This window comes from Elephantulus edwardii, unplaced genomic scaffold (genome assembly GCF_000299155.1).
Source record: "Elephantulus edwardii isolate Elephantulus edwardi_28Jun2011 unplaced genomic scaffold, EleEdw1.0 scaffold00076, whole genome shotgun sequence".
Lineage (NCBI taxonomy): Eukaryota > Metazoa > Chordata > Mammalia > Macroscelidea > Macroscelididae > Elephantulus > Elephantulus edwardii.
The window spans coordinates 5,107,757-5,135,126 of NW_006399826.1; the positions used below are offsets into that span (position 1 = coordinate 5,107,757).

Here is a 27,370-nt window from a genome sequence, read left to right on the forward strand (position 1 = left end):
AGCAGGACTCCAGTGGCCGCCACACAAGTGCAGTGCGGGCCACAGTGAGGGGGAAGGACGCCCTGAAGATGCCTTTAAATGAACTTGGGAGCAGTAAAAGGCTGCGGGGACAGATTCAGGTAAATGACTTGGCTGGCGCCTGCCTCAGGGCACAGTGGAATCACAGTTCACTCAGAGACCACTGCATCTGCCCCCAGCCTTGCTCCTGTGCCTTCCTCTTTCAGTAGAGACAGGCCAAGGGCTGAGGAGGCAGGAACACTCACGTGTGAGGGGGAGAGATAGGAGCTGGCGGAGAAGGCCAAGGTAGGCTCCCAGGCCTGAGGAAGTGGGAGGAGGGATGGAATTGATTAAAAGGTATTTCAGCCGCAGGCTTTTCTGAAGGACTTAGGGGGCTGCAATGGGGGGATGAGAGAGGTCATATCCAGATGGTCCACAGATAGTAGCTTGGTGCATCTGCCCTATGGACTACCTTTAGGTACTTGGGGCCTGTCTTCAAGCTCTCCTGCCTCAGGGGTGGATGTCAGGGATGCAATGGGGCTTCCCCACAGGGAGTGTAGCCCTGGGCCCTGCTGGGTGCCCTCACTCCACTCAGCTACAGTTCATATCCTCATTCAGGAGCTCTTCTTGATTTAAGTCTCAGCCACTTCTTTCACCTCCTCCCTCTCTGGTCCCTTCTCAGTGCTGTGTCCCTTCCAGCTGGGCCTCTCAATCCATAGTGAAGGACTATAGGTTGGTGATGTGTAGTGGGCAGTTTCTCATGTAATAGGTCAGATGCTGTTTGGAGTGTGTGTGTGTGTGTGTGTGTGTGTGTGTGTGTGTGTGTGGGCAAGGTCTGGGGAGAGGGTCAGCAGGGTGTTGACCTGAGAAGACTGTTGTCAATCATGCTTGTGGTCAATTTTGGGGGAATCTCCAGTGTCACTCTGTCCTTTTCAGAGATTGTGCATTCCTGCCCTTAGGACATGAACTTGACAAATTCTTGCTACCCCTAGGCCCTGCTAGACTAAGCCTGCCTTTACCCTTTTGTGGCTTATGACACAGAGACAGAGAGGCAGATTGAGAGAGAGCAAGAGCAAGCGAGCGAGCGAGAGATCCAGAAATAGAGCGACACAAAGTGCCAGGGTGGGTAGAGACAGGTCGGCATCCCACTGGGAATCCTGCTCTCCCACGCGCTCCCATTTATTTCCTCAGTTCTCCCTGGCCCCTCGGTGCTCCCAGCCCACCAGCATGCTAGATCTGCCATTTCCCAGTGATGGATTCAGAAGTGGTTGCCCTACCTGTGTCCCGTCCTCAGCCACTGCTTCCCTGGCCAGGGCATCCATTGTCTGACTCACAGGCAATATGTGTGAAACCAGGCATGTGTCTGTATCGGTGTGTCTCTGTGTGGTTGGGAGTATTACTGTGTGCAATGTGTACATGTCATCTTTGCAAGCATGGCATAGAGGAGACATGGCATGGCATTAGCTAAGCCTTCCAGCCAGTAGAAGGTGACTGTGGGAGCTGGGGTGGATTCTGATGAGAGTTCAGGAGACTTTCTGAGGGTGAGGGACAACAGCATCTGTCTGCTAGTGTGTGTGTGTGTGTGTGTGTGTGTGTGTGTGTGTGCGCATGGAGGAAGAACATATGACTGTATATTATACCTGACCCTGGCTCAGCCACCTGGACTTTTCTGCTTGACTACTGACATTCTTACCCCACCCCAGGAGGGCAGCCACACACCTCAGCCCCAGTTTCCCTGCCCCAAGCTTCCCTTCAGCTCAACCTCTGGGTCTGTGGACAGGCCTGCTGCCTGAGGCCAGACCAATCAGCTTCTTCCTGTTCCTGACTCACTGAAAGGAACCCCAATCACCTGACAGCAGAAGCCTGACCTGGGGGAGGGCTAAACCCTGTCTTTTGGACTTAACACTCACCTGGCCTCAGACCCAGGAGGAGGTGGAGGGGAGGGGGTGAAAAGGGAGCACAGATGTGGCAGAGGGACTCCGACACCAGCACTGTGGAGCCCCCAGTCCAGGTGCTGATGGTGAACCTGCTGTTTGTGTTGAGGTGCATCTGGCTGCCAGAAGGCAAAAGAATTGGAGCATGTGCCCTGTGGGAGGTGCTCTGGTCTCTCGGATGCCAGAGTCCACCACCTGGCTCCTCGATTTCCCTCAATCTGCATATAAACTTCTGGTTAATGAATCAGCTTAGTGATTTTGGGGTGATTCTCAGTTTAATTATAACTTGCTCCGTGAGGCTGTGTAGGGTTCCCCGCTCTGCTCTGGCCAGCTTCTCTCTCCCTCCTGGTTTCCTTTCCTCACTGGCCAGAAGCTGGTGGTGGCAAAACAGTGATAGGATTTGTTTGTGAGGGCAGAGCAGGTGCTCTCTTCCCTTTCTTTCCAGGAGCATTTGTTGCTGCGAGCCGCCCCCCCGCCCCGCCCTGCTCTCCTTTCTAGATTAAATTGCATCTCCCAAATGTGTGCTCTAAATCCTGACTCTGGTGGCACAGTGTATTGATTGTTAGGCTGTTGGAGGAAAGAATGGCAGTTCAAATCCACTAGATATTTTGTGGGAGAGAGATGAGGAAGTAACCTCCCATACAGATTTCTTTACAGCCTTGGAAACCTAATGGAGGGTAAACATGAGTCGGAAATGACTTGAAAGTAGTGGGCTTATTTTTACAAGACACCAATGTATGCAATCCAATTTGAAAACGGTCTTCTTTGTTATGATAACGAGTCGACATTAACATGGGATGTGCCACAAAGCAATAATTTTTGCGATATAAAAAAGGAAAGCTTAGGCACCAAAGAAAACAGACACAAAGGAAGACCTGCACTAGCTGAAGAAGATGGAGACTGCCTAGTCTACAGTTCCAAGAATTCCAAGGATGATCAGCTACAGACACTAAAATAAGGGTTTCCTCCTACAGCAAATAGGGAGAGTCTTTCCCTAGAGCTAACTCCCAGAATTTGGACATTTACCTCTTAATCCATCAGGTATTTGTGGTATTTCTGTTACAGCAGGACTAAGAAATCAAGACACCCAACCACCAGAATCAGTGGTACTTGCTTCCAATAAGGACAATATAAACCCTTGGGCTAATATTGAAGACCCTACTCTCAATTTGTGTCCTGACTCTGCTGGCAAGTTCACATGACTTTCTGCAATCTCCTCGAGAGAGCTCTGTTGGCCTAGTGGATAGATAGAAAGTGATGCTACCAAACCAAAGTTGGGTGATTTTAATCTGCAGCCCTCAGGCCTGGTTTTAATTGGTTTTGGTCAAACATTCTTCTAAGTGGTATAGCACTGGTCTGTCCATTTGCTGTACAGAGGTAACTCGTGGTTGCTGTGATGCTGAACACTGTGACAGTGATGTGTTGAATGCAATATGGTTACCTATGGTGGACAGTGTTTGGTGGAACTCCCTGATTAAAACAAGCTTGGAAGCAGGCGCGGCATCCACTTCTGAAATAGCCTGCCTTTGGAAACTCTATGAACTTGGAGAAACAATGTAAGTTATGCAAGTGTTCAGGTCTTTCATTCATAGGGTCACTATGAGTCATCTACAACTCAACGGCACTTAACAACAACAACAACAACAGCAACAACAACCACCTTTCTCAGGAAGACCTCACGGAATCCAGGCCACAAGAGGCTCTTTGTTTTCTGACCTACGCCTGTCCTGGTCTCTTTAAGCTCCAGTTAGTTTGAGAGATCCTCATTCAGCCTGGCTCTACCTCTCCTCCATCAGCCTCCTTGAGAGTAAGCCTACACTGTCACAAACAACTACCTGTGGTGCCTTCTCACTTCCTTCTAAGCTGCTGAGTGCATGACAAAGATTCCAAGAGTCAGAAGGATGGAAAAGCCTAGCTTTTGGTGGCTGACAGGCAGGAGTTTAATTCAGCTCTATCACTTACTAGTGGTGTGATCTTAAACAAGAGACCTAACCCCTCTGTGCTTTGGTTTGTAAATTTAACCTCAAAGTTCCGGTTGGGTATGGGTTCAATATACCTGTATAAAGGCCCCAAACCTCAACCAGTGCTCTGAAAATAGCCTCTTCCCTAGAAGGCACAGTTCTACTTATCAGGTAAGGAGACAAAGACCCATAGGTAGTTCTGGACAGAGAGGGGGCTAGATCCATGGATTAGAGTAAGAAGTGCCATCCTGGGCTCTTTCCGGGGAGCCCAGCCACATACGCAGCCATTTCCTCCTCCTCCTTACAGATGGTGCATGTCTGTAATAGATGAAGTTGGGATCCTAAAAATATACATCACCTTGCCTGGGTCATGATTCTCAGTGTCTTAAATGTAATGATGTAATATGGCAGTTATGCAATAATCTCCCATGATGGGATTGGATCTGGTATGAAAACTCAATCAACTGAATGAAGATTAAGGATGAGATGTAATACCCTTAAGCCTCTGATCAGATGGAAGGTGAGTTCCCTGGAATGCGGCTTCCAATACCTTTTTTTCTTACAAGAGATAAAAGGAAAGAGAAGGAATCAGAGAAGAGAGACCTCAGAACCACCAAGAAAGAAGAGCCAGGAGCAGAGTATGTCCTCTGGAACCAGGGTCCCACTGTGGCAAACTTCCTATACCCAGGAAAATACTGAGACCAAGACACATGGAGATAGCCAAGGAACACCAAGTCCACACATTCTGAAAGAAAATAAGACCTTTCCTAAAGAGCTAACAGAGGAAGAAAGTCTTTCCCTACAGTTAGCACCCTGAATTTGGACTTCTGATCTCCTAAGTTGAGATAATAAATTTCTGTTGGTTAAACCATCGACTTATGGTATTCCTGTTATAGCAACATTAGGTAATTAAAACAGTGGCCAATGTGTGCATTCACTCCAACCCATGGAAGGTAAAGTTGACCTAACTCAACACTGGGAAAGAGAAGAGTTAAACTCTGACAATGTACAAACCAGCCAGCATTCATTAAAACTAGATGTTTAAAAAGGTGCTCCATCCCCCTCTCCAACACTCTTCCATTTAGTCCAGCTCTGCCATCCCTTCTCTCACCAGGGAACTCCTAAAACCTGAGGCTGGGACATGACTGGTGGAAGAAGACTTCTTTCAGTACTCTTCACCTTGGCACCTACATGCATCCCAAACCATATATAGAAAAGAAATCATCTCTTTTTGTTGTCATTCAGTGCATCTGGAGGGCATATATGGCCCATGGCCTCAGGGTCTTTGAGACCCTATCTAGCATAGGCACAAAGCTACCAGAGCTGGGATGAGGGAAGACACTTCCTTTTCTTACATGTCTATGTATTTTCTATATGTGCTTCCAGTTTTCACCAATCCCTTACCATCTCCCCATAACCCTTTCCCCCTTCCTCAGCCGACTCTCTTCCTTACTCCTCCCCTCCAACTCCCCATCACATCCCTCGTCCTCCTCCCAATCAGTCTCTTCTCTTCCTCCTGGCTCCTGATCCCCATTTCTTTAATTATTTCTGATGTTCACCTCACCCCAAGCCCTTTCTCCTAGAAGAAGTATTTAATGGATATTAAATTATTTTAAACTGACTCTCCTTAAAAAAAAAAAACAAAAAAACACAACCCACAAACAAATTAGCTTGGTGATAGTGCTGACTCAGAATCCTCTCATGGTTTAATATTGAATATGCAATTAATAGATAGATGTTTAGGTTTGCCTCCTTTATCTCCCCCCACCCAGCCCCTTTCTACTGCGAGGAAAAAGAAAGAGCTGATTAATTTGGTTTGAGACAAGTGTCAGTGGTAGGAGATATATGGAAGAAAGGAGATGAGGTTAGCAACTTGAAGTTAGAGAGCTGTTGCCTCGCAGGCAGTGTAACGGAGGAAGGGGTTTGTTAGAGCTCAGCTGGACAGTGGTGATCCCTGACACTTCACTCTGGGAACCAGGGAAAATCAGCTGAACCTTGAGCTTCTCACTGTCAGCACAGGGCATCCAGCTGCTCCCTTCAGAGACCTCCCTCGGACTTGTTCCTGCTACCCTTGATTTTCCCTCAGGTACAGAACTCCCCTTCCTTCAAGTCTGACTCAAGTGCCACCTTATCCAATCCTCTACCTGCCTCCTGTCTCCCTGGTACGGAGGATGACATCTATTGTCAGATACCTGCTTCCAATCAGAACTAAGACCAATGCTTGGACTCTGCTTGGCTTCCTGGAGGTGCTGCAGGACTCCTGAGCCTGCTCGCCCCAGTGCTGGTCTCCAGAGAGGGCTCTCACTCAGCTGTGTGCCAGCTCCTGCATGCTCTCGAGCCACGAGGAAGAGACCTGGGTGAGGTCGTGAGAGGACAGTCTCCTCTCATTGCCAGGAAACTGGAGTTTGAGAGCTTCTGTGCTCAGAGGATACAGTACGATGGATGGCTTTCATATGGCCTTTCTCACCATGCTCTGGTAACTCCCACCAAATGATTGGATAGAACTAGGCAAATAAGATGCTTGTGGCCCACTACGGGCATCAGACAGCTTATCAGTAATGCAAGTAAAGTACACGACACCCTTGTGGTGGTGTGACCATGCAAATAAGGTGCATGGAAGCCCACAGAGAAGCGTAGTCAGTTTTGGCACGCTCTGGGTGTAATAGAGACCTCCTGTGGTATCGTGCCTAAGGAGCTCAACTGCCAACTCAAAGGCAAGTGGTTCAAATCCACCAGCTATTCTGCAGATGAAAGATGGGCAATCTCCTTCCATGTGATTTCAGAGTCTCTGAAAACCTCCCGGAGGGTCAGCTATGAGTTGGCAACTGATAACAACAATAACTAGGCCTAAAATGAGCCATTTCAGAGCAAGAAAGGGGATCTTGACTATCACAAAGGAGGAAGAGCTGGGAGTGGAGTACATCCTTTAGATCTGGGATCCTCATCCTGAGAATCTCCTAGACTCAGGTGGTAGAGAGAGCAATAACATGGAGATGGCAAGACGTGGGGAAAGTAGTGGCAGAGAAAGAGCAGCAGAAAGGCAACAGAATAGAAGATTGACAGGAGATGGTACAAGGGGTTTTCTGGCCCACAGGGTGAGAGGACCATAGGACAAGAGGTTTGCTGGCAGAGTAGATGTTTCCAAGCTGGAGGTAAGGATTCTGCAGCTCCATCTGACATACTTTGGACAAGTTGCAAGGTGGGATCAGTCCTTGGAGAAGGACATCATGCTTGGGAGGGTGGAGGGACAGCATAGGAGAAGAAGACCCTTGATGAGATGGATTGATTCCGGCGGCACTGGCGTAATGGGGATAGGTGTGTCAGATACAATAAGGTTGGCAAGAGATAGAGCAGAGCTTAGGGCTGTTGTACATAGGGTCACTATGAGTCACAAGTGACTCGATGGCACATAACAACAACAATTCTGCAGGGCAGAGGTTAGTCCAAGAGGTCCATGAGGTTGAGGGGCTGAGTGGCTTCGAGAATCAACTTGCTTGTGGTTGTCGTAGAGGAGAAGCTGTCTTGGTTGAAGAACTGTATCCTGAGTCCTTCCTGATCCTGAGTTGGAACGTGTTACTTCCCTAATAAATCCTATAATTCTGAGTATGTTCTGTCAGTTCTGTGTGACCACTGCAAGGGCTAATCTAACCCAGCAGAGAAGTAGAATGCTCTGGGAGCAGAAGTGACACATGGAACAAGGCAAGCATGGGCTGACTTCTGCTACAGATTCTACAAATCTGTAATAAAAATTAATTCTCTGTAGATTAGTAAGAAAGCACAACACTGGGCTTTCTGAGTACTCTGCCCTTATCAGGGATTGTACATTTTGAAAAGAGGCTTTGATTCTATAGAAAGGTGCTGTGAAGTTAGAAGTGAGACAGATGCCAGCCATACCAAGAGGCAGAATCATTAATGTGGTGGAAAATGTGAAACTGCTCACTCTATATGTAAGCAGATAAGCACAGGTAAGCCCATGCTTACGTCGTTTGTTGGTTCATTTGACACTGGGAAGGATGGCTAGTGTAGGAGTTGGTAGAAAGACTGGAGAGAAGGGGTATGCCTGACCTTCACCTTCATTCTCCCCACTCCCACCCCACCCCAAGAAATTGAGAGTCTGAAGGCTTCACATCACCTCATCGTAGGGCTTATGTGCAGATCAGCATCCTCTTTGAGCTGGAGGAGGACAAGAGAATGTCTGGGACAAGCAGGCCGCCTGACAATACACTATCGGAAGTTCCCTCCAGGACAGGAACCTGGACTCTGAATTGGCAAGCTTCAGCTGATTCAACAGTTTGTCATTTTGCTGCTAAATGTGAGTGTTTCGGAGATGTAGTTATTGTTGTTATGTGCCGCTGAGGCGGAACCGACTCATAGCTGATCCTCCAGCAGGTTTTCTGAGGCTATAAATTGCACAAGAGGAGATAGGCCATCTTTCTCCTGCAGAGCTGCTGGTGGATGTTTGGGGATAGGGGTGATGAAAGAGAGGGGAATATTTCAACAGTTGAATTAATGGGGCAGTGACCCATCTGGCCTGGAGAGGGCAGAAAGTCCTAAGCTGGGGAATGGTGGTGGATCTGTCATTAGAAACTAGGGTGAAAGTCAAGGAATGGTGGAATGGTAGTCCGATAGAGGATGCCAAGGGCACATGGCTGGAAGGCAGAAGAAAGCTGTGATGGCCACCTTGTCCTGTCCTCTGGGCCTTCACACTGGGCTCCACAGACCTGCTTGGGAGCAAGGATGCGAGGGGAGTTCAGGGGGGCTGTACTGTGATCCTGCTTCATCTTCTCAGGACAGGAGGGGCCTTGACTCCTCACACTCCTCTCTGTGGTCTCGCAGGCACATTCTCGATTTCTCCACGCTGTGGGTGGTTATCTCTCCCCGCCAGCGTCCTTGTGGGTAGTAGCTGCTCTGCCCACTACCTGGCTGAGCCCCTGAAGTAGGGCGGGCCCCTTTTTTGTAGAGAGGACAGTGTCTTCCCTCAGGAGACTTTGACCGACCTCTTCACAGGTTGGGCTTGACCACCTGACCAAGGAGGAGTTGTGGGACTGTGGGGTCAAAGTGCAGTGTGATGGCAGGATGCCAGGGGGTGTGCAGAGCTAGAAGCCCTTTCCCTGAAGATGAGGGCAATTCTGGCAGGAAGGGTAGAATGCTCCCCTCTGGCCGCCAGGCTGGCCAGCCAGGTTTCTACCTTTTGGGGTGGGCCTCTTCCACAGGTGAGGGGGACAGGGCTCTGTGTATCACGGAGGCTGGTTCACTGCAGGCGGTTCCCACACCTTGGCAGTGGAAGCCTTTCATATTAGACATGTTTTCTTTGCCTCTAATTTTCCCTTAGCGCTCTTTTCTCATGGAGCGGCCACTCCTACCTAGAGGTCACTGGATGTGGGCCTTGCCCCTGGTGGGCATAGGTAACCCTTGGGAGTTAGGAGATGGGGTGAGCAGGACAGGAGAAAGGCACTGTGTCAGTGGAGTGTCACCAGAGGACAGGGCAGCCCTTTATTCTTCCAGAGCACAGCCTTCCAAGTAAGTCCTCTAACCAGGCTGCCATGTAGGGACCCCATCACATCCTGTCTGGTCCTCACAGGTTCCACATTCTGGCGTCAGCATCTGTGGGGTCGGGCCGGCTCCTACTCCTCTATTCTCTTCTAAACATCTCCTTATGTGCCCACATTTCCTCCTGGCTCCATATGAGCCATCCTTCCTGGATTTCCCTCCATCCCGACTTAAGCCCCTCCAGGGGCAGGCAGTCAACCTAAACTTCCTCCATCCCAGCCTAGCACCTTGGTGACGACACGGAGGTGGGGGCACCTTTTGGGCAGAAGGGGACTCCAGTACATGCTTCCTGTCCACTCAGAAAGGCGCACAGCCCCTACCCCACCCGTTCCTCTCACTCTCACACCGCTCAGCTCCGCTCTGAAGCCCTGTACAGGGAGCAGCAGGAGGAGGCAGGGGACTGGCTGCATGGGGGGAGAGGGGGTGGAGGAGGGGAAGGGCAGAGACAAGTGGGCCCTCACGTGAAGGGGGCTGGCGCAGGCAGCTACTACCTCCTCGGCTCTCGCTGTCCGCTGGCTTCACCTGGATCGGCCTGTTCATCTGCAACAGAACACAGAGGACACAGAGTTAGAGCAGGCCTTGGGGTGCGGGGAAGCACCCTTTACCTGTAAGTGCACAGATGCATGTGGATATGCAGACCATCTCCGCTCCCCCCCCCCCCCACGCATGCATGTCTCCCTGAAGTCCATCCAGTCCCCATTCCCATGACTTCAGGAGCAGATTCTCTGGGCTGGAGGCGACATAGCCACTGCCACCCTCCTGTGGTCCATCTCTGGGTCAGTCTAGTTCACTCAGCACAGTTCATATGGCTAAGGACTAATCCCATCTCGGCCAGGACTTGGCAGCAAGCCCCAGCCTGCAGACATGGGCTGTGGGTTTCAGGGGTGGCTGAAGCTCTTGGGGCTCCTGAACGCAGCCAGGACTGTGACTGGGTCGAGGGGCAGGTGGGCACAGCTACTCATTCTCTATAGCACACACCCCAACTTCAGCAGCCAGCCTGAGGCCTCTCCAGGATGCCAGTTCCCCACTCAGGCCACTAGGGGTCTCTGCACGCCCAGCATCAGGCCCTGTAGTCTGTCTCATGCCTCCCATCTGTGGGAGGCACCAGGGTGGGCTGGCCACCTGGAGATCCCAGACCATTTCAAACAGTAAAAATGATAAGAATCATTTCAATGGAATCACACTTCATGTCTTTCAAGGGCTTTTGCTGTCACGCGCACCCCTCACCCTTAATCTCATGTGAATTTCTCGCACAAGCACAAACCCTGGTTTATCAGTAAGACTGATTCTAAACCACACCTTGACTCCCACCCTCATTTTACAGATGGAGACACTAAGGCAAAGGGTAGCTCGTATGCTTTCCACACACAGAGGCAGGAGCTGTCTGGGAAACAGCTTCTGGAGGGATTTTTGCTCTCCCAGCCAGTTCCCTTCAGTTCAGGGCTGGACGAGCCAATCATCAGCCTCCTCAGACTTTCTCGTCCAGGATTCCAAGTGAGTTTTGGCTCTGTCAAGACAACTGGATTGGGGGGAGGCTGTGGGTACCTGTGACTCAGCACCTTGGAGGTGAGACCAGGGGAAGGACAGATTCATGGTGAAAAAGGACAGAGGTAGAAGGCAGAGTGCAGCCGACAGGAGTGGAGGTGGTACAGACGGGACCATCGGGGTGGTCAGCCCATGCTGGGGGTGTCAGGAGTGGCTGTTTGCCATGTGGTCCCACTTGACACTCCCTAATGCACTGAAGGAAACATCCTTTGATTGTAAGCCCTACCCCAGTGGAATTTGTCACAACAGAGAGAAGGACAAAATGAAATTCTTGGAATCCTTTTGAGGGCCTGGGAAAACCCACCTTCTTCCTAGCCTTTAAGGGAAAGGTCCAGAAGGTCACCCAGGCATCTGACCGTGAGGCTGGTGGCAGAGGGGAGAGGGTGCCAAGAGGAAGGAACGTGGTCACTTGTGGGACTCAGCAGCCCCTTCCTCCCGAACTCCTTCCAAAACACAATGTTCTCCTGTTCCACAAGAGTCCCCAGGGCTGACCCTGAGTCATGTCCCACCCCTGCGTGCTCTTGGTCCTATTTCTGCCTCTTTCCGGGTCATGGACTTTTTACCATTTGTGAGCCCTGGGTTGTTATCGCTGTCTTGCCAACAAGGAAAACAAAGCCTCGAGAAGTGGCAGATCTGGGACCCAGCCAGGCAGGGGAGGTGCAGGACTGGCCATCGATGGCAGACCGGCCGTCATAGCCTTGGACTCGTTTGAACCCAGCTGCTCAGCCATGAGGGGTCAGGGGAATATAAGTGGGGATATGTTCATTTGGGACCAGGCTCCTAGGGCCACCAAATTGAGTCCAGGTTCTCCAGTGTGTTCAGTCTAGGCCCTGACACCCCTTCCATCGATTCCTCCCTCCCCTTGTTCCAGAACCTGCCTCCTCAAGATCCCAAGACCATACCCTCCACCTGCAAACTCCTCTCTTCTGTCTACAGCAGTCTCTTTCTCTTATCCACCTTTACAGACAGGTGAGTTTTCAGAAACATTAAGAAACTAGCCCTAAGCCACACAAGCGATTAACAATCATGCCAAAACCAGAGCCCAGGTCTCTGGACGTCTGACGAGATGTTCAGAGATGCTGAGAGCCAGGTGAGATGAGATGGGCTTAGGGGATGGACCAGATGGGCAGATGGAGGTGGGGCAGGCAAGTAAGCAAGTGAGGGTCTTCCTTAACCAGGAGCAGGAGGAGGTTTCAATGAGAAGAGGCAGACAGAGGAGGCCTGGCCAGGCTCTGTCACTGCCCCAGGAGCCAAGTGAGGGGAGTGTGTGTGGAGACTAGAGAGGAAGTGGGGCTGACCAGAGCTGGAAGGTGGACCTCTCATATCTATGGGTGATACAGAGAGGAGGGTCAGAACCACTGGGAGGGGTCTGTGATCCCTCGGGTGTTTTGTTTCACGGCATCTTTTCTGTGAGAGTCTGAGCACAGCTGGGTGTGCCTGAGGTTAGGCGGAGACTAAGGAAAGAGCTCTTTTTGGTATCACAGACCTCACTTCCATTCGCCCCTCAGGCCAGTCCCACATCCTCAGTACCGATCGCTTGCTACCGTCTCGGACAGAACCGGCATAGCAGCCCTCGGTGGCATGCTCAGACCCCTCCCTCCATGCCATAGAGGGGCTTGCTCTTCTTCACACTAGCTTCTCACCAGCTGTCTGGGGCTCCCTGATACCAGGGGCTTTATGCTTCTCCAGGAGTTGAGTGGCTTCCATGGACTCGTGGCGTCAGGAGTCATTTCTCATTACCTGGGAACAGTCATTGTCCAGACAGCCTCCTGAGGCTGTCCGAGAGGAGCTGGGCTGGGGGAGCACGGTGAGGAGAGAATGGGCACAGCCTGTGTTTCTCTGTTCTCAGCAGACATGAGCAGAAGGCCGCTCAGCGGGAGGAGTCTGGGCCCGAAGTAGAGGGTCTCCCTCCCTGTTTCTTTCTGGTCTCTGGGGCCTGCCTTGTTCTGCCTTGAGGATGGAGGAGTGGACAGAGTGGACCAGCCTGTCCTGGGAAGAGAGAGGAGGCCGAGGCAGGCAGAGGGAAGGTGAGGTTGTGAGGAGGGAGCTGAGGAGGAAGAAGACTGATGAGGAGGGCGGCAGTGAAGACATGAGGAGAACAGACTAGAGGGAGGGGAGAAGCAGGAGGATGCGGAGAGCAGGACCAGGGAGGCCTGCAGGAAGAACCAAGGAGGATGGGAAGGAAAAAGGTGGGGACAGTGCCAACTCCTTGCTCTTAAATGTGCCCCCTTCTCCCTTAACTCCATGAGCCTCAGGGTACGTTCAAGAGACTACCGTCCACCGTCTTGTTTCTTTTCTTCCCTGGCCCTTACTCTTCAGTCCAGCTGTCTCTCATTGTTAGGGACTCTGGGCTTGTGTCTGGGGGACGCCTGTCTTCCTGGTCTTCTTTCTGAGGTATCAGCGGGGTACCCTTGGCGTTCCTGTTCCCTGAAGGGGGCTGGTGGAGCCAGAGTTCCTTCTGGAGTCAGAGACAGCTCCCTGGCTCTCACCAACCCTGGGGCTGTGTGTCAGGGCCCCTCTCAGGGGGAGCAAGTGGTCCCCAGAACTTGGTTCCCCCAGTTCTGTCTCTGCTCTGCACTGCACAGCCCCTTTCCCAACCCTCCAGCTCTGCTTCTGCCTCCCCTCCCCCAACCCACCCCACGCCAGTTTTTGCATCAACACATATCCATGCATTAAACAAGACATTCCATTAATTTCTTCATCATCATAACTTAAGCTGGGACATACCCTTTAAATATTCATTCAGCTATGAAAACTGGGCATTAAAATTTTAATAATGTCAAGCTCATTTGAACCGGGCTCCTTGGGGACGATTACGATACAATTAGAATAAATACGATGATTGAGCTGGTTGAAAGGCTTCACCTGTCCCGCGTGGCTCCCTGCGGGAAGGGAGGCCTGCAGTCGGCTGCAGACAGGCGGACAGACAAACAGGCCAGCTGGGTCTCTCTTCACTTCTCATTTACTGCTCCCCCCACCCCAGTCAGCTCCAGTGGGTGGATATGCGCCCCATTCTACCTCCCACAGGTCTCTGGAGGCTGATGCACCAATGAAGGGGGGGTGTGCCCCCCACCCAGCAAGACAACCCAGATTAACCCTGTCGGTTCCGGTCACTGCTTTCCTCCTTGTCCTGGTGAAGGGAGACTGTACTCACCGTCCCGTTCCTTGTGTCTCCCCTTATAAGGACTCCCTGGTCATGGACACCCCACCAGGACAAGGTCTGCCTAGGCAAGGCCAGCATCCTGCCTGAGGACTCGGCTGTGTTTCGCTCCCAGACAAGGAAAGGGCTGACCTCGCCTGGTCCTTCAGCAGCAAACCCTTCCTTTGGGCGCATAAAAGGACTGGCCAGGACTGAGCCCAGAAGCCCCTCACTGTCCTGACAGCTGCCTAAGCAAACCTAAGAGCCCAGGACATCCCCTTAAATCACCCCACTGTGACCCCCTAACCCTCTCGGGCCCCCAGGTTCCTGCTGGCCCTCTCCGGGGCCTGCCACCCCCCTCAACACAACATTTCAAGCCCCGAGCCTCTGTTGTCTGTCTGGGGCCTGCTGCTTCACACAGCACTAGCAAGGCTGAGCCCACACTGCCTCAGTGATAAAGGGCCTCACCTTCTCACTATCTGAAAGCACCCCCATCTTCCTCACTGACCACCCCAAACCTCCTCCTCCTCAAATGTCCAGATTTATAACCTGTTAATGGATTGAGCTGTGCCCTTCTCAATACTGTGTTCTGAATGCTGATGCCGACACCTGTGGAAGGGACTCAGGTGGCACAGTGGGTAAGCACTTGACTCCTAACAGCAATGTCAGTGGTTTGAGTCTATCACCTGCTCCACGGGAGAAGGATGTGACCTTTGGCTTTAGTTACAACCTGGGGAGCTCTGTGAGGCAGAGCTACTTTGCCCCTACCCTCACGGGATATGTGAGTCTGAGTGGATCTGTTGGCATTCGGGTTTGGTTTGTGTATCTGTGGATGTAATTCTACTGGGGAATAGAGTTTCTGTTCTGTCAGTGAGGTCCTATCTGCGTAGGATGTGTCTTAAACCTTTAAGATTTTAAATGAGCAAATTAGGCTCAGAAGCTGAAATGCATAGGTGGGATTAGGGAAATGCCGTGCCATGTGACATTACCAGGGGACCAAAGAACATAAGTGACAAAAGGAGGGACCTTCCTAAGAGCCTAGTGGGAGAGAAAGCCTTCTCTTAGAGCGGATGGTCCAGTTCCGTGGTAAGGAGATGCCCCACCAACCCAAAGGCACACGGTTCAAATCCACCAGCTGCTCTGTGGAAGAAGATGGGAAGTGTTCTCCTGTGTAATTTACTGCCTCTGAAAACCCGTTGGAAGGGCAGCTACGAGTAGGTTCCGACTTGACGGTACACAACAACGATGCTCCAAGAAAACAGAAAAGTTGTTAAAGCACCCACACGTGACATTTGCTACAGTGGCACTAGGAAAACAGGGCTGAGTTCATCAGATGAAGGTTGCTGGCTGTTTTTCTTTCATTCCGGCTGCCCACACATGACCCTGGATTGCTGTGTTTCCAGATGTACGTGCATACATACATGCTAAAGAGAGGTAAACAGACAGACAGACACAGGGACACGCATGCATGTGTCTCAAGCAGGAACAGGGGCCAGGGCTCTTCCTCAAGGCCCCCGAGACCCTATCTCAAGGATGCACTCTTCTGGTGTGTGTAACGGTGTCTGCCACGGTGGGCTTGTCCAACATCACAGACATCGTGAAAGAATTCAGCTGGGCCGTGAAATAGCATCAAGAAGGTGATGGAGGGCGTGCACCAGACAGAGTGTACACGGCAAGCTCTCAAGGCCAGCCTGTGGCCTGAGGGGGGTCTCAGAAAGGTTTGCATCAAGGCTGTGTTCAGAGGTGGAGAGCTGAGGTTGCAGTCCCAGCACTGTAGGGGGCCAATGGATTAGCTCGCTGCACCCCAGAGAGCTGTGAACCCCTGAATGCAAATCCAGGATGAGTGATCTAACCTCAAAGCTGAGAGCTCTGGCTGGTTCATTCTGGGATATATGAACGCCTCAGTGTTGTCTAGTCTCCACCTCTCGCTGGAAGGGCCCTCTCTCCCCATGCCATGAAGTCCACATGGAGGTGAGGACTCGTGTCTGTGCAAACCTGCAGCCAGCACTGAGCTCAGGCCTCTGCTACCTGTTCAGATGGGAACCTGAAGAGAAGGCATAGTCACACACCTCCCGTTGTGTGTGTCAGCGTGAGGCCTGACTCCTGTGCCTTAAACACACCTGCAGTTTGTAAGCAGCTTGGTTCGTATCCTCTCAGAGAACGCAGGCATTATTCTATCAACTCCCTCTCCCCACTCATATATGGAAATGGTGGGAGAGCAGATCCCGTGTGCCAGGTCCCACCCCGCGACAGCCTCGCTCTGGAAAGAGAGAGATAATTTGCAGGACCCAGTGCAAAAACGAAAACGCAGGGCCCCGTGTTCAAAAGGCAAGAAAAAAGTGTCCTTGAAGCCGCCGAAATAAAAAGCTTTCTCTTTCTTCCACGGTTTCGCTCTCGACTTGTCATGGTGCTTTTTTTATTTGCCATTTAATGTATTTTAAGTAAAGAAGAATTGAAATTTTAAATGATTAGCATGGATTTCACCGCTCGTTGTCATATTGTGCGGTGGCAGTTTTAAATGCAAATAGCAGAGCGCTCAGCTCCTGTACGGGATCACCGGGATTGTATAATTCGGACTTTGCTGCTCTTCCCTGGAGGGAGCCTGGAGCTGGCCGGAAGAGATGAGCACAGGCCAGACTCAGGGAGGTTGGAAGGAGGAAGGGAAGGTCCCTCTGGCATGACAATCCTGAGGGAGCGCTCCCTCGGGCATGGAGACACTGACAGGGTGAGTCAGGGTGCCTTCATAGGCACCTGAGTCACACAGTAGAACCCTGTCCCAGCTCTGTCCTGCTGGCTCCCCTCCCTGGAAGGACCTGACACACTTCTATTGAGAGGAGGCCCTGCGAAGGTCGAGCCAGGCACCATCCTGCCCAGCGCCCCAATCTACGCTGGACTAGCAACTGAAGGGTATTCTAAATTCATTGCCCAGACACCCTGGGTACCTGGATTGAGGTGGATGAGATGCTCAGCTCTCTTGAGTCTTGACCTTTGTTGACCAGCCAGACATGCTGCTGGCCCAGAAGGGTGAGTGCGAGACAGCACCGGGTGTTAGGGCCCAACCCCATCCTCCCCACACCTGCATCCCAGGCCATTGCTGCTGCAGAAGGTGGCTGTGATCGTGAGGGCACCAGGTGTGGTCAGGGAAGTAGAGGGTCTGCATAAGCAGAGACTCCAAGTCCTGGGCACAATCAATCTCCATTGTCCCACTGGACTCCAGCCACAATACCCTCATTCGGAGGTGAAATTCCCAAGGATTTCAAGCCGGTGACCACCTTCTCTCATCCTGTCACCAGCATCACAGTGCTCGCTGGGACTGTCAGGGAGGCCACCCTCTGTGTTGCAGGGCAGCGCCGCTCCACGGGGCCTGCTTGGTCGTCATCTTTATGGACACAGTTCACCCATTCTCTCGCCTGTGGAGCTGCTGGGTGGTCTCAAACCACCAACCTTTGGGTGAGTAGCCGAGAGAGAAGAAGTCACTCGTGCCGCTCAGGCTCCTTGGAGTACTTCGTCAACAAGCCGAGCGTGACTCCTGGTGACCCTCGGAACAATAGATCTGAACCCTGTCCCCTTCTGTGTCATCCTCACAGTCTCTGACATACTTGAGCCCATAGTCGCAGTCCCTGTATCAAGCCACCTCTTTGAGGGGCTTCCTCTCTTTCATCGACCTTCCACCTTTTCAAGCACGATCTCCCTCTCCAAGGAATAGCCTCTCCTAGCCACATGCTTTGCCTCCATGGAACACTTTGGCTGCACCTTCTCTAAGACATATCTGTTTGTTCTATATGGTAATTAACAAACGAATTAAAGGAGCATTTAAAGTCCCAAGAGGGCAGAGCCTGTTTTTTGCTCTCTGAGTTGTGCCTGGTGGAATTTCAGTGAATGTCCAGTGTGAAAGACCCCTGGCCTGAGGGCTTCTGCAGTTCCCTGGTGAGGGGTGTCTCAGGATAATGGCAAAGCCCAGCACATTCTTTGCAGCTTGTTATAAATGCATTAATGCTTTAATTACTTCCTTAATAAATCCCATATGGTTCATTCCATAGAGAGGGCTTGGAAACTCCCCAGGAGTTATGTTTGTCAGCATCATAGAGCTCTGACCTCTTTACACTGGAAGCTGGAAGTCAGGTGATGCCTGCCAGACCCACCTTATCTCTGTGTAGACATTGAGCCCCACCTTGGCCATGGGAGAAAGATGGTGATCTGCTGGGACATCCTATAGGGTAATTCTGTTTGGTGCTATAGAGTCATTATAAGCAGGAATAGAGGCAACGGCAGCGTCTTTCTAGCTCCCTGTAAGGTCACTGCCATGTACAAAGGCTGTGCACTGAGCTTATTGGCAAGGGAAACCTGGTGGCCTGGTGGGTAAGAGGTTGCACTTGCCAACTCAAAGGCAGGATGTTTGAATCCACCCGCAGCCCCTCAGGAGAAGGCTGGGCAGTCTCCGCCCATGCAATGTACAGCCTCCGCAAACCCGCTGTGAGTCGGTTCTGACTCAACAGCAATGAGTGGTTTTAAAAAAATGTATAGGAAGGTTAATAGTTCAAACCCACCCACTGGGGTTGTAGAAAAAAAGACCTCATGAGTTGTTTCTGCAAAGACCCCAGCCAAGGAGACTCTCTGTAGCTCAGTTCTCCTCTGTCAGAAATGAGGGTCAACAAGTGAGAATCAACCCAATTAGGTCCCTTTGAGCTATTTCCCCTTTTCTTTCCTTCACTGTCTTATCACCGTTCGGAACTGTCACGGTTATTTGTGGATTTCTTTAATGTCTGTCTCCTGTCTCTGAGGGAAGGCCTGCATCTGCTGTGTTCCTCTGCACGCTCAGAACCTAATCCGACACCTAACATACGGTAGGTGCTCCATAAACACTCCCTGAATGGAAGAACCCATCTCTCTCACCTCTCACAATTGTCCTTGCTCCCCTCCTGCCTTGGCCGTGCCCTGTAGTGGGAGTTTCCTGAGGCCAGAAGTGGGTCACCCTGGGACAGCCTTGAGTCCTGAACCCTAATCCCTCCTCTATCCAGTCAACTGATGATGTTGTACCTTCAGATTATGAAGGGTTTACTGAAGCAGCGAGATCGTTTAGAGAGACAGCCAGTGAGATCCGGCCAGACAGAAGCGCCACGGTTATTGTTAAAATATGCAAATCCACCGCCCATTGAAATGCAAACCCTCCAGATAAGATTTTTTAATAAATCTGGTTTCTGTTCCCACTCCCCGCTCGCAGGAGGCCATCTGATCCTTGTTGGGTCAGGATGCGTACTGGCGTGTGGGCCTGTCAGCTCTCCACCCCTCTCCTCACTAGGACCTCCAGCGCGGAGATGCCAGGGGAGGGTTGGCTAGCCAGTCCAGGCAAGAGGCCTGTCCCAGGGGCAAAGTACTCAGCGTTGTCCCTGGTCACACACAGGGATGTTGCTGCAAGGCCTCTGCTATTCCTTCCCTTCATCGTTTACCAACTCTCCCATTCGTCTAAAACGTAAGAGCCCCAGTCTTTACTTCCTCCTCCAGCAAGCCCTCCGTGACTGAGTCCAATCAATTAATAGGAAGTGTACTTGCCACTTTTCTTGTCATCCTCTTTGGACTCTCAGCTGCTGCTCAGTCAAAAGTGGCCCCCATGGGGGTAAATGGAAGGTGGCTAAGAAATAATCCTGGTACCCCGCTCTCTTAAGTTCCTGCTGTCGTCCCTCCCGGGAGCTCTGGTGGCCCAGTGGACAAGGAGTTGCACTGCCAACCCAAAGGCACTTGGTTCAAATCCACCAGCCGCTCTAAGTGTTAAAGAAAGATGGGTAATCTCCTCTGGTGCAATTTACTGCCTCTAAATCTGCTTGAGGGTCAGCGATGTTGGCTCCAATTGAACAGAACATGTTAACAGCACGTTCAGGAGTCAGTCAGTCATACAGGCAGACGGGTGGGGCTAGGAGAAGTGGGCGGAGAAGAGACCAGGTCAAAGATGGCAGAAATGCTCAGCAAACATTTAGATCAAGAACAGCCAGCATGCTCCTGTACCCTCTCCATCTGTGGAAAGACACAGCCTGGGCCTGGTGCGCAGGAACCACTTGACAACTGAGGACAGCAACGTGGTACAAATGGCTCAGTCCTTGACCGAGAGTGGAGAGGGTTGGTGGTTCAAGCCCACTCCAGGAAAGATGAGTCTGTCACAGTCTGCTTCTGTGAAAGGTCACAGCCTGGAAAACCCTCCAGAGCCGTTGAAGTCACCATGAGCCACATTCAATTTCCCCCAGATGGACCTCCTTCATGGCTAGACTGGCCTCTACTTGACTCCATCCGCTTTCCACTTGGAAAAGGGTCTGGGGAGACGGTGACCGAACACTAACAGACTAAAGGCTGTCTTGTCTGGGCCTGGGCTGGCCGAGGGCACAAAGAGGGGCTCTGTCTGTGCATGTTGTGGGGGACAGAGGGCGGGATGCAGAGACCTTTCTCCTGCGCCCCTGTGCAGTGCATCTGGCTTCCTGGTCCAGCCCCTGACAAACAGCTCCCACAGTTGCTATGCAACAGGCTGCTTTTGCTCAGCAGTGTCCAGCAGCAGCCGCACTGAGGAGCCTATTGGTTGGGACTGGGGCTGGCTGCTCCCCCTTCTCTCTGCTCTCTTCTCTCTTTCTGTCTGTCTCCAAGAGCCTCCACCCTCCTGTGTCTCTCTCTGCAATCCATGTTTACAGAGTCCTCCTCCCTCACCCAAAGGACAGAGACAGACTGCCAGTGAGGGCCAGGCTCACACAAAGGAGGTGACCTGGGTGGTCAACAGTCCTCTCAGGGATCCTGACACAACCTCTTTATGCACCTGCTTCCCTTGTTCCCCTCTCTGCTGCCACAACAGTGTCATCTCAGAGTGCTCTGAGGGACTAGGGCAGGTGAGGTGGTCAGGAGATAGTGAGAAACTGGACCAGAGCCAGTTAGAGGTGGAAAGATGGTGGGATTGATGTGACCCAGTTTCAGTTGGGCTCATGGACCCCCTACTTCCCAGCCAGGGCTTTCTGACCTCTGAGGACCCCTTCAGGCAGCCTTGTCTCTACCCCCTCGGCTCCCTGCCTGACCCTCCCCTTCCCACTGGCAAGGGTGGGATGATCTCCGTGGTCTTAATTAAGATCTGCTGCCGTGGAAACCGAGCTAATTAGCCTAAGAGGCCAGGCTGGGTCTCCCACCTTCTTTAGGGTGGGTGGGGAGGGTGTACGGTGTGGGATTACCAAATAAACAAAGTAAGTGCGTGGTCCACTGTGCTAATTTACTAATCTGTAGCAAACAACTTCACATTTCCGCTCCCTCACCCCCTGCCACCCCATTCACATCAAAGATTGTGCTTCGAGGTCTGGCTGGCATTCATCTCTCTCCCAACCTCAGCACCTTCCTGCAGCATTAAAGCCTCTTCTCAAATTTATAATCCCTGACAGAGACGGAGCACCCAGTGAGCAGGGTAAGCGCGGGTTTATTTGTGATTACGAACTAATCTGCAGCGACCATTTCACCTGTTTCTCTTCACATCCTAAGCCTGTGCTTACGGGCATTCCATCTCCGGGGGTGTGCGATTGTGTTTTTAAAACAACAGTGCATAATTTCAGAAGAAATAGGCCCCGGAGGGGGCTGGGCTTCAGACCCGGCACAGCCATTTGTGACATTGGAGAAGGGGATGGGGCTTTTAAAGGCAAATAAAGAGTTGAGTAATCAGAGTCCCCCCTGTAGTTCAAGAATGGTGAAACTTGGTCTCACATCCTTCGGGCATGTTGTTCGGAGGGCCCTTGTCCTTGGGAAAAAAGCATCAGGCTGGGAAAGGTGGCGGGTCAGAGAGAGGAAGACCGTCACCAAGACGGCTTGACACTGTGACTGTAACAAACATTAGAGATGTGGAGGACGGTGCAGGACGGGCAGATTCCCATCTAGTGTTCATAGTGTCTCTACTGAGCTCCAGTCCACTCGACGACACCTAACAACAACATCGCCCCCTACAGATGTGTGGTGAGGACTAGAAGGCATAATAATCCAGGTTAAGGTTCGGAGCACAATGCCTGCAACTCCGAAAGTGCTCCAGGCATCAGAGAGAGCTATCACCTCCCAGATACCAGCCGGTTAAAACCCATGGATACCAACAGCCTGTGTTGTGCAGGGAGGTGTTGGAATCTAGGATTGGGGCTGACGTGATGGCAGCTGAGAACAAAACAAACTCCCTTCCTACTCCTCGTCAGGCCCTCCCCTCCCCTTTCTCCCTGCTTCCTTTGGGTAGGAATTCGCTTCATTTTTAAGACACATCTTTCCCCCTCCTTCCCACCTCTTGTCCCCAGGTTCTCTGTTGTCTCTGGGTGCCATCAAATGCACTTGGAGTAACCTTTATTTTTTTTAATAATTTTTTTAATTTTAATTGTGATTTTTAACAAAAGTTTACAGAAAAGTTAAATTTTCATTCATTCATTGTTGCACAGTTTACCTCCTCTCCCTCCCTTACCCTTCCCCAAGTTGGCTTTTTTAAATACTAGTTTATTTACAAAATTGGAATACGTTGTTTTGAGAACAGATCCTTTTATGAGAGACCAAAACTGAGACCCCTGCGGCTGCCTTTAGGGAAGCAATTTGGCAGGTCATTCCCTCCCCCATGGAACTGTTGAACTGTTGAGGTGGGAGAGTTCCAACCACTGACTTAGCAGCTTAACTACTGTACCACCAAGGCTTCTTGTCTTGAACACTTCTGAACTGGGAAGATTGGACAGCCTCTGGGGAGAGCTAAAAATGTAGTGAGGAATCTGTGTTCCATGAGAAGCCCCCATTGTACCTCTAAACCTCCTCTCTGGCACCCAGATCCCAGCCCTCCGCCCTGTCCCTGGTTCACCACCAGCATATTGCTCTGATGGGTCACAGAGTTTATGTATCCATTTACTTAAATCATCCATCCATCCATCCATCCATCCATCCATCCAATGGTTATAGAATACTCATGTGCCAGGCCCTGTCCGAGGCATGGAGTTGGCACTGTTAGCCCACGGGCCACCCCGTCCCCCAAGGAGCTCACGGCCAGACTCCAGCTGAAAGGGCTGGGGACCCATATGTCCAAGTCAGCTGAGCAGCCCTGTTCTGTTCTTCGAGATACAGTGGAACCTGACTGATACGCACCCAGCCATCCCCATGTCCTCAGCTCCCTTGTTCATTGTTATGGGCTAGGACTCCCTCTGGCAGAGCCTCCTAAGATCCATAGAGGCTGGCTCTAGTGACTCCTCAGGAGCTGTCTCCTGCCTCCACCCAGCTCCCCTCACTTCCCTCCATCGCCATCACCTCGGGAGCTTCACACAGCAAGCCAGGCTACCCTCCTGACGTGGCCTCACACAGCTGAAGTTACTCTCCTGACCTTGAATTCTGGCCTCTGTAAACATTCACACAGCCTCTACCTTGGCAGCAATTTCTGGCCCTTCACCCCAGCAGGGCCTTCAGATGACCACCGTGGACAGTAGCCCTTTGAGTGAGACCGTCCACCAGCAGAGCTGAGAGGATGTGGTAGATCAGCAAGAGGAGTGGGTGCCATGGTCCAGGACGGGGTTAGAGATCGGTTTCCAATGCGGGTGGGCTTCTCTCCAGATCCCCACCCCCAGCCTTCCTGTCCTCTGTGTCCCCCAACCACCCAGGCCAGACCCGGGCACTGTGGTTCCAGGAGATGGCCCCTTCACTCTCCACCTCTCCTCAGCTGTCAGCCCCCTTCTTCCCTCTCTGGACTCAGGTCTGGGGGGTGTGGAGAGTGCACCAGGCATGTTAAAAATGAAAAACAAAGTCATAGCAAGTAAACGACAAATCTAGAGACAAGTGTTCCTAATCCTCGTGCCGCAGCCGGATGGTGCTGGTCAGGCGCAGACCTGAGTCATCCTCCACATGGCACCGGCATTTTATTTGCTCTCGGGGCTTTGCTCTTTCTCTCCCTCCTTTTTCCTGTCCCCCTCCTCCCCCCTCCTGTGCCCCCTGCTCTCCGTTCCTTCTCTAATGTGAGGCTGCACGTCCAGCTTGCCCAAGTCTGTTTTCCTGGCATTAATTAACACCCCTCTCCAGCCTCCAACAGGCTAAATGATGAATCAGGTTAAATTCCAGACAACAGCCGCACACCGCCATCAATTAGCCATCTCCGGCAGCTTCATTAATAAGCATCGATCCTGACCCTCCTCCTGGAACACGCCGGGGTCACGGGCACTGCCTATAAACATGCCAGTGTGGGTGTGAGCACAGTTCAGTGTGGGTGAGGCTGGAGAGCGTGGTGAGGGGTCTGCACGGGTGTGTGCATGCAGCAGCAGGGATGACGGCACACGGGACTGTGTGCGGGAGCACGCGTGTATATTTGCTTGTGTGTGTGTGTGTGTGTCAGAGTATGAGCATGTGCTTTTGCATGTGTGTGGTGTGTATGTATGGAAACATGCAGAGCTGTGGGGGGGTTATCAGTGTGTGTGTATGTGTGGTGTGTGTGGAGTACGTGGGATTTGAGTGGAATGCCTGGTATGTATGTATGTATGTATGTATGTAGATGTGCTTTGCATGTGATTGTGGGCATCTAAGCATGCGCATGCCAGTGGTTGACATGTGCATGGGTGTGAGTGAGTGTGAAGTGACTGGTGTGTATGTTAGTGTGTGATATGTATGTGCGTATGTAAGTATGCACACTGGGGGGGTGTGTTTGTATGTGATATGTGCATGTGAGCATGCAGGGTAATATATGCGTTTGTGTTTGTATGTGTATATGATGTATATGTGTGTGTGTGTGTTTGAGAGGTGTGCCGGGCAACCGTCTACATGTGTACATTTGTGCATGAGGTGCGTGTGTCATATGTGTATGTGTGTGAGTGTTAGAGGTGTGTACAGAGTGTCTAGTATATGTGTGCATGATGGTGTATGTGTTTATGGGGTGTGTAGGTGTGTGGCTTCACCGGTATATATACACGGGTGTTTGTATACGATGTATGTGTGGTGTGTGTATGTGTGTGAGTGTTGGAGGTATGTACAGAGTGTCTAGTACATGTGTGAATGATTGTGTATGTGTTTATGGGGTGTGTAGGTATGTGGCCTGACCGGTATATGTATGGGTGTTTGTATATGATGTGTGTGTGGTGTGTGTACGCGTGTGAGTGTCGGAGGTGTGTACAGGGTGACTAAGTTTTGTGTGCATGATTGTGTGTGTGGGGTGTGTTTATGGGGTGTGCAGGTATGTAGCCTGACCGGTATATATATGTACGATGTTTGTATATGACGTGTGTGTGGTGCGTGTATGTGTGTGAGTGTTGGAGGTATGGGGGGCAATGGTATACATATGGATGTTTGTATATGGCCTATGTGTGTGGTGTGGATATGCATGTGAGTGTTGGAGATGTGCACACAGTGACTGGGGTATGCACATGGGGTGCGTACTCTGTGTAGAGCATGGACATGGAGACGAGGTGTGGAGAGTGCAGGCTGGTTTGCCTCGGTCAGCTCCCCATCTCCTGCTCCCCAAGGTCAGGCTCTGGCTCCCCCTCCCCTGAACACAGAGACCCCTCACCTGGTTCTCCTTCCTCCTCGCAGAGTTTCCTGTATTTTCATCCCATGAGAGACCTTCAGTGTCCCTTCTGTCACCAGCACATGTTCTGCTCATTCTCCCAGGCTGCCTCCAACCCAAAGCCTGACTCTCCTCCAGGGACCATCGCCTTTGGCCAGGTTCACACGTGCCCCCAGGATGGAGTCCACTCTGTATGGATCCCCAGAGTGATCTTGGCTGTCCCCTCACCTGGACTTGCCCCGCGTTTTTTGACTCCTGGAGGCCATTTCCGAGTTCTCGGCAGCTGTGAGCCCCTCAGTGCCCCTTCCCTCTCTCCTCAGCTGGGGTGGGGGTAGCACTGCCCCTCAGTGAGGGCACCTGCCGTCACGCACCCTCCTCATTTCTGCCCTGAGGTCCATGGCACCTCCTGCCCTCCAAGCATGGTGACTGCTGGCCATCAGTTATCACATCTCTCTGAGAATTAGTCCATTTTTAAAAAGTCCATTTTCTGAAAGGGAGTGGTAGTGTCACCTTTGGCTTCCCGGGTGTGGGCTGTGCCCCCAGAGTCCTGGGGCCTGTCGTGCACGGCCTGCTGTGTGTGGGGACAATGTGGCCTCCTGAGGCGGCCACCAGCAGATCATCTCCTTAAAGGTTAATTAAGAATCTGAAGCTGGACAGCGTGGCCTGGCCAGTGACGGCGGGCACAGTGTCTCTCCAGACCATTAAACACTAATTAGGTTTGGAAAGTCTATCGAGCTCCCGAGGTCTCGTCAAGGCAGGCACTGGCCCCGCAGTGCCCTTTGAAATGCCAGCACTGTCACCCCTGACCCCCGGGCTGACCCACTGGGATGGCCTTGTGACTGTGGGCTGCGGGCCACGTCCCATTGCATTTCTCTCCATCTCATTGTCTCTTCCTGGCCCCGGGCCCCACAGACAAGGGCTTCCTTGTGTCGTGGGGCCAGTGTCTGCCCACTCAGTGGCCTCCTCCCTACGGCCCTTTCCACTCTTAGGCAGCACCATCTTCTGTCTCTATTTCTTCTCAGTGCTTGGAGATACTGACTGGATGTGCCGGACAGTCACCTGGGGGCAGGTGAGGAGGCAGACCTGGCTCTAGTGTCCCCCGAGTGGAGCAGGAACACCCAGGGTGTGGAGAACAACTGGGGAGACTGTCCCCTCAACATTGCACCTGCTCTGGGGTGTCTTGGGCCTTGGCAAAGCTGAATTTTGTATCCACTGTGGCACCTTCTCATCCAGCTGTGACCCCAGAGACTGGCCTCTCTTGGAGTCTTGCGTCATCAAGGTCTGGCTGACTTCATTCTCTACCTCTGAGTGCCAAAAGTGTGCTGGGCAGGAGCCCGCTCCTGACACGCAAGCATGTGCTCATTAAACCGGGCCTCTGGTGGCGCAGGGTGTACTGTGTTGTACTGCTAATCCAGAGGCATCCTTTCTCTGGTGGTTCGAATCCACCAGCTGCTCTGTGGGAGAGAGACGAGCAGTTCCCGCCGCCCCTGCTGTTTACAGCCTCAGAACCCCACGGAGGACCGCTGTAAGTCCACTCCAACTGGATGACAGTGACTTTCGAGTTTTATTTTGAAAGGACTCAGGAGGAAATGCCCCCAAAGAAACTTCACCAGATGCATGCAGTCTTACTCTCACACAGGCAGCACCCTCAGTCGGAGGGGCTCTCTGGAAGTCATTTTCCTATTATCTGTGCTCCCCCCACCACCCCCGCCACAGACATCTTTACACAATGGCTTGTCACAGG

General features: G+C 51.8%; 1 protein-coding gene across 13 annotated transcripts in view; it reads right to left on the reverse strand.

Annotated features, from left to right (window-relative positions):
* Positions 1 to 27,370, reverse strand: part of CELF4 (CUGBP, Elav-like family member 4) — a 356,428-nt gene that overhangs the window by 64,131 nt on the left and 264,927 nt on the right. For 7 of the 13 annotated variants that reach the window (XM_006889199.1, XM_006889209.1, XM_006889200.1 and 4 more), the window contains exon 3: positions 9,904 to 9,982. In XM_006889199.1, the coding sequence (XP_006889261.1) occupies positions 9,904 to 9,982 (79 nt within the window). The remainder of the gene's footprint in view (positions 1 to 9,903; positions 9,983 to 27,370) is intronic. The other 6 variants (XM_006889207.1, XM_006889206.1, XM_006889201.1 and 3 more) reach the window with 2 other exon arrangements.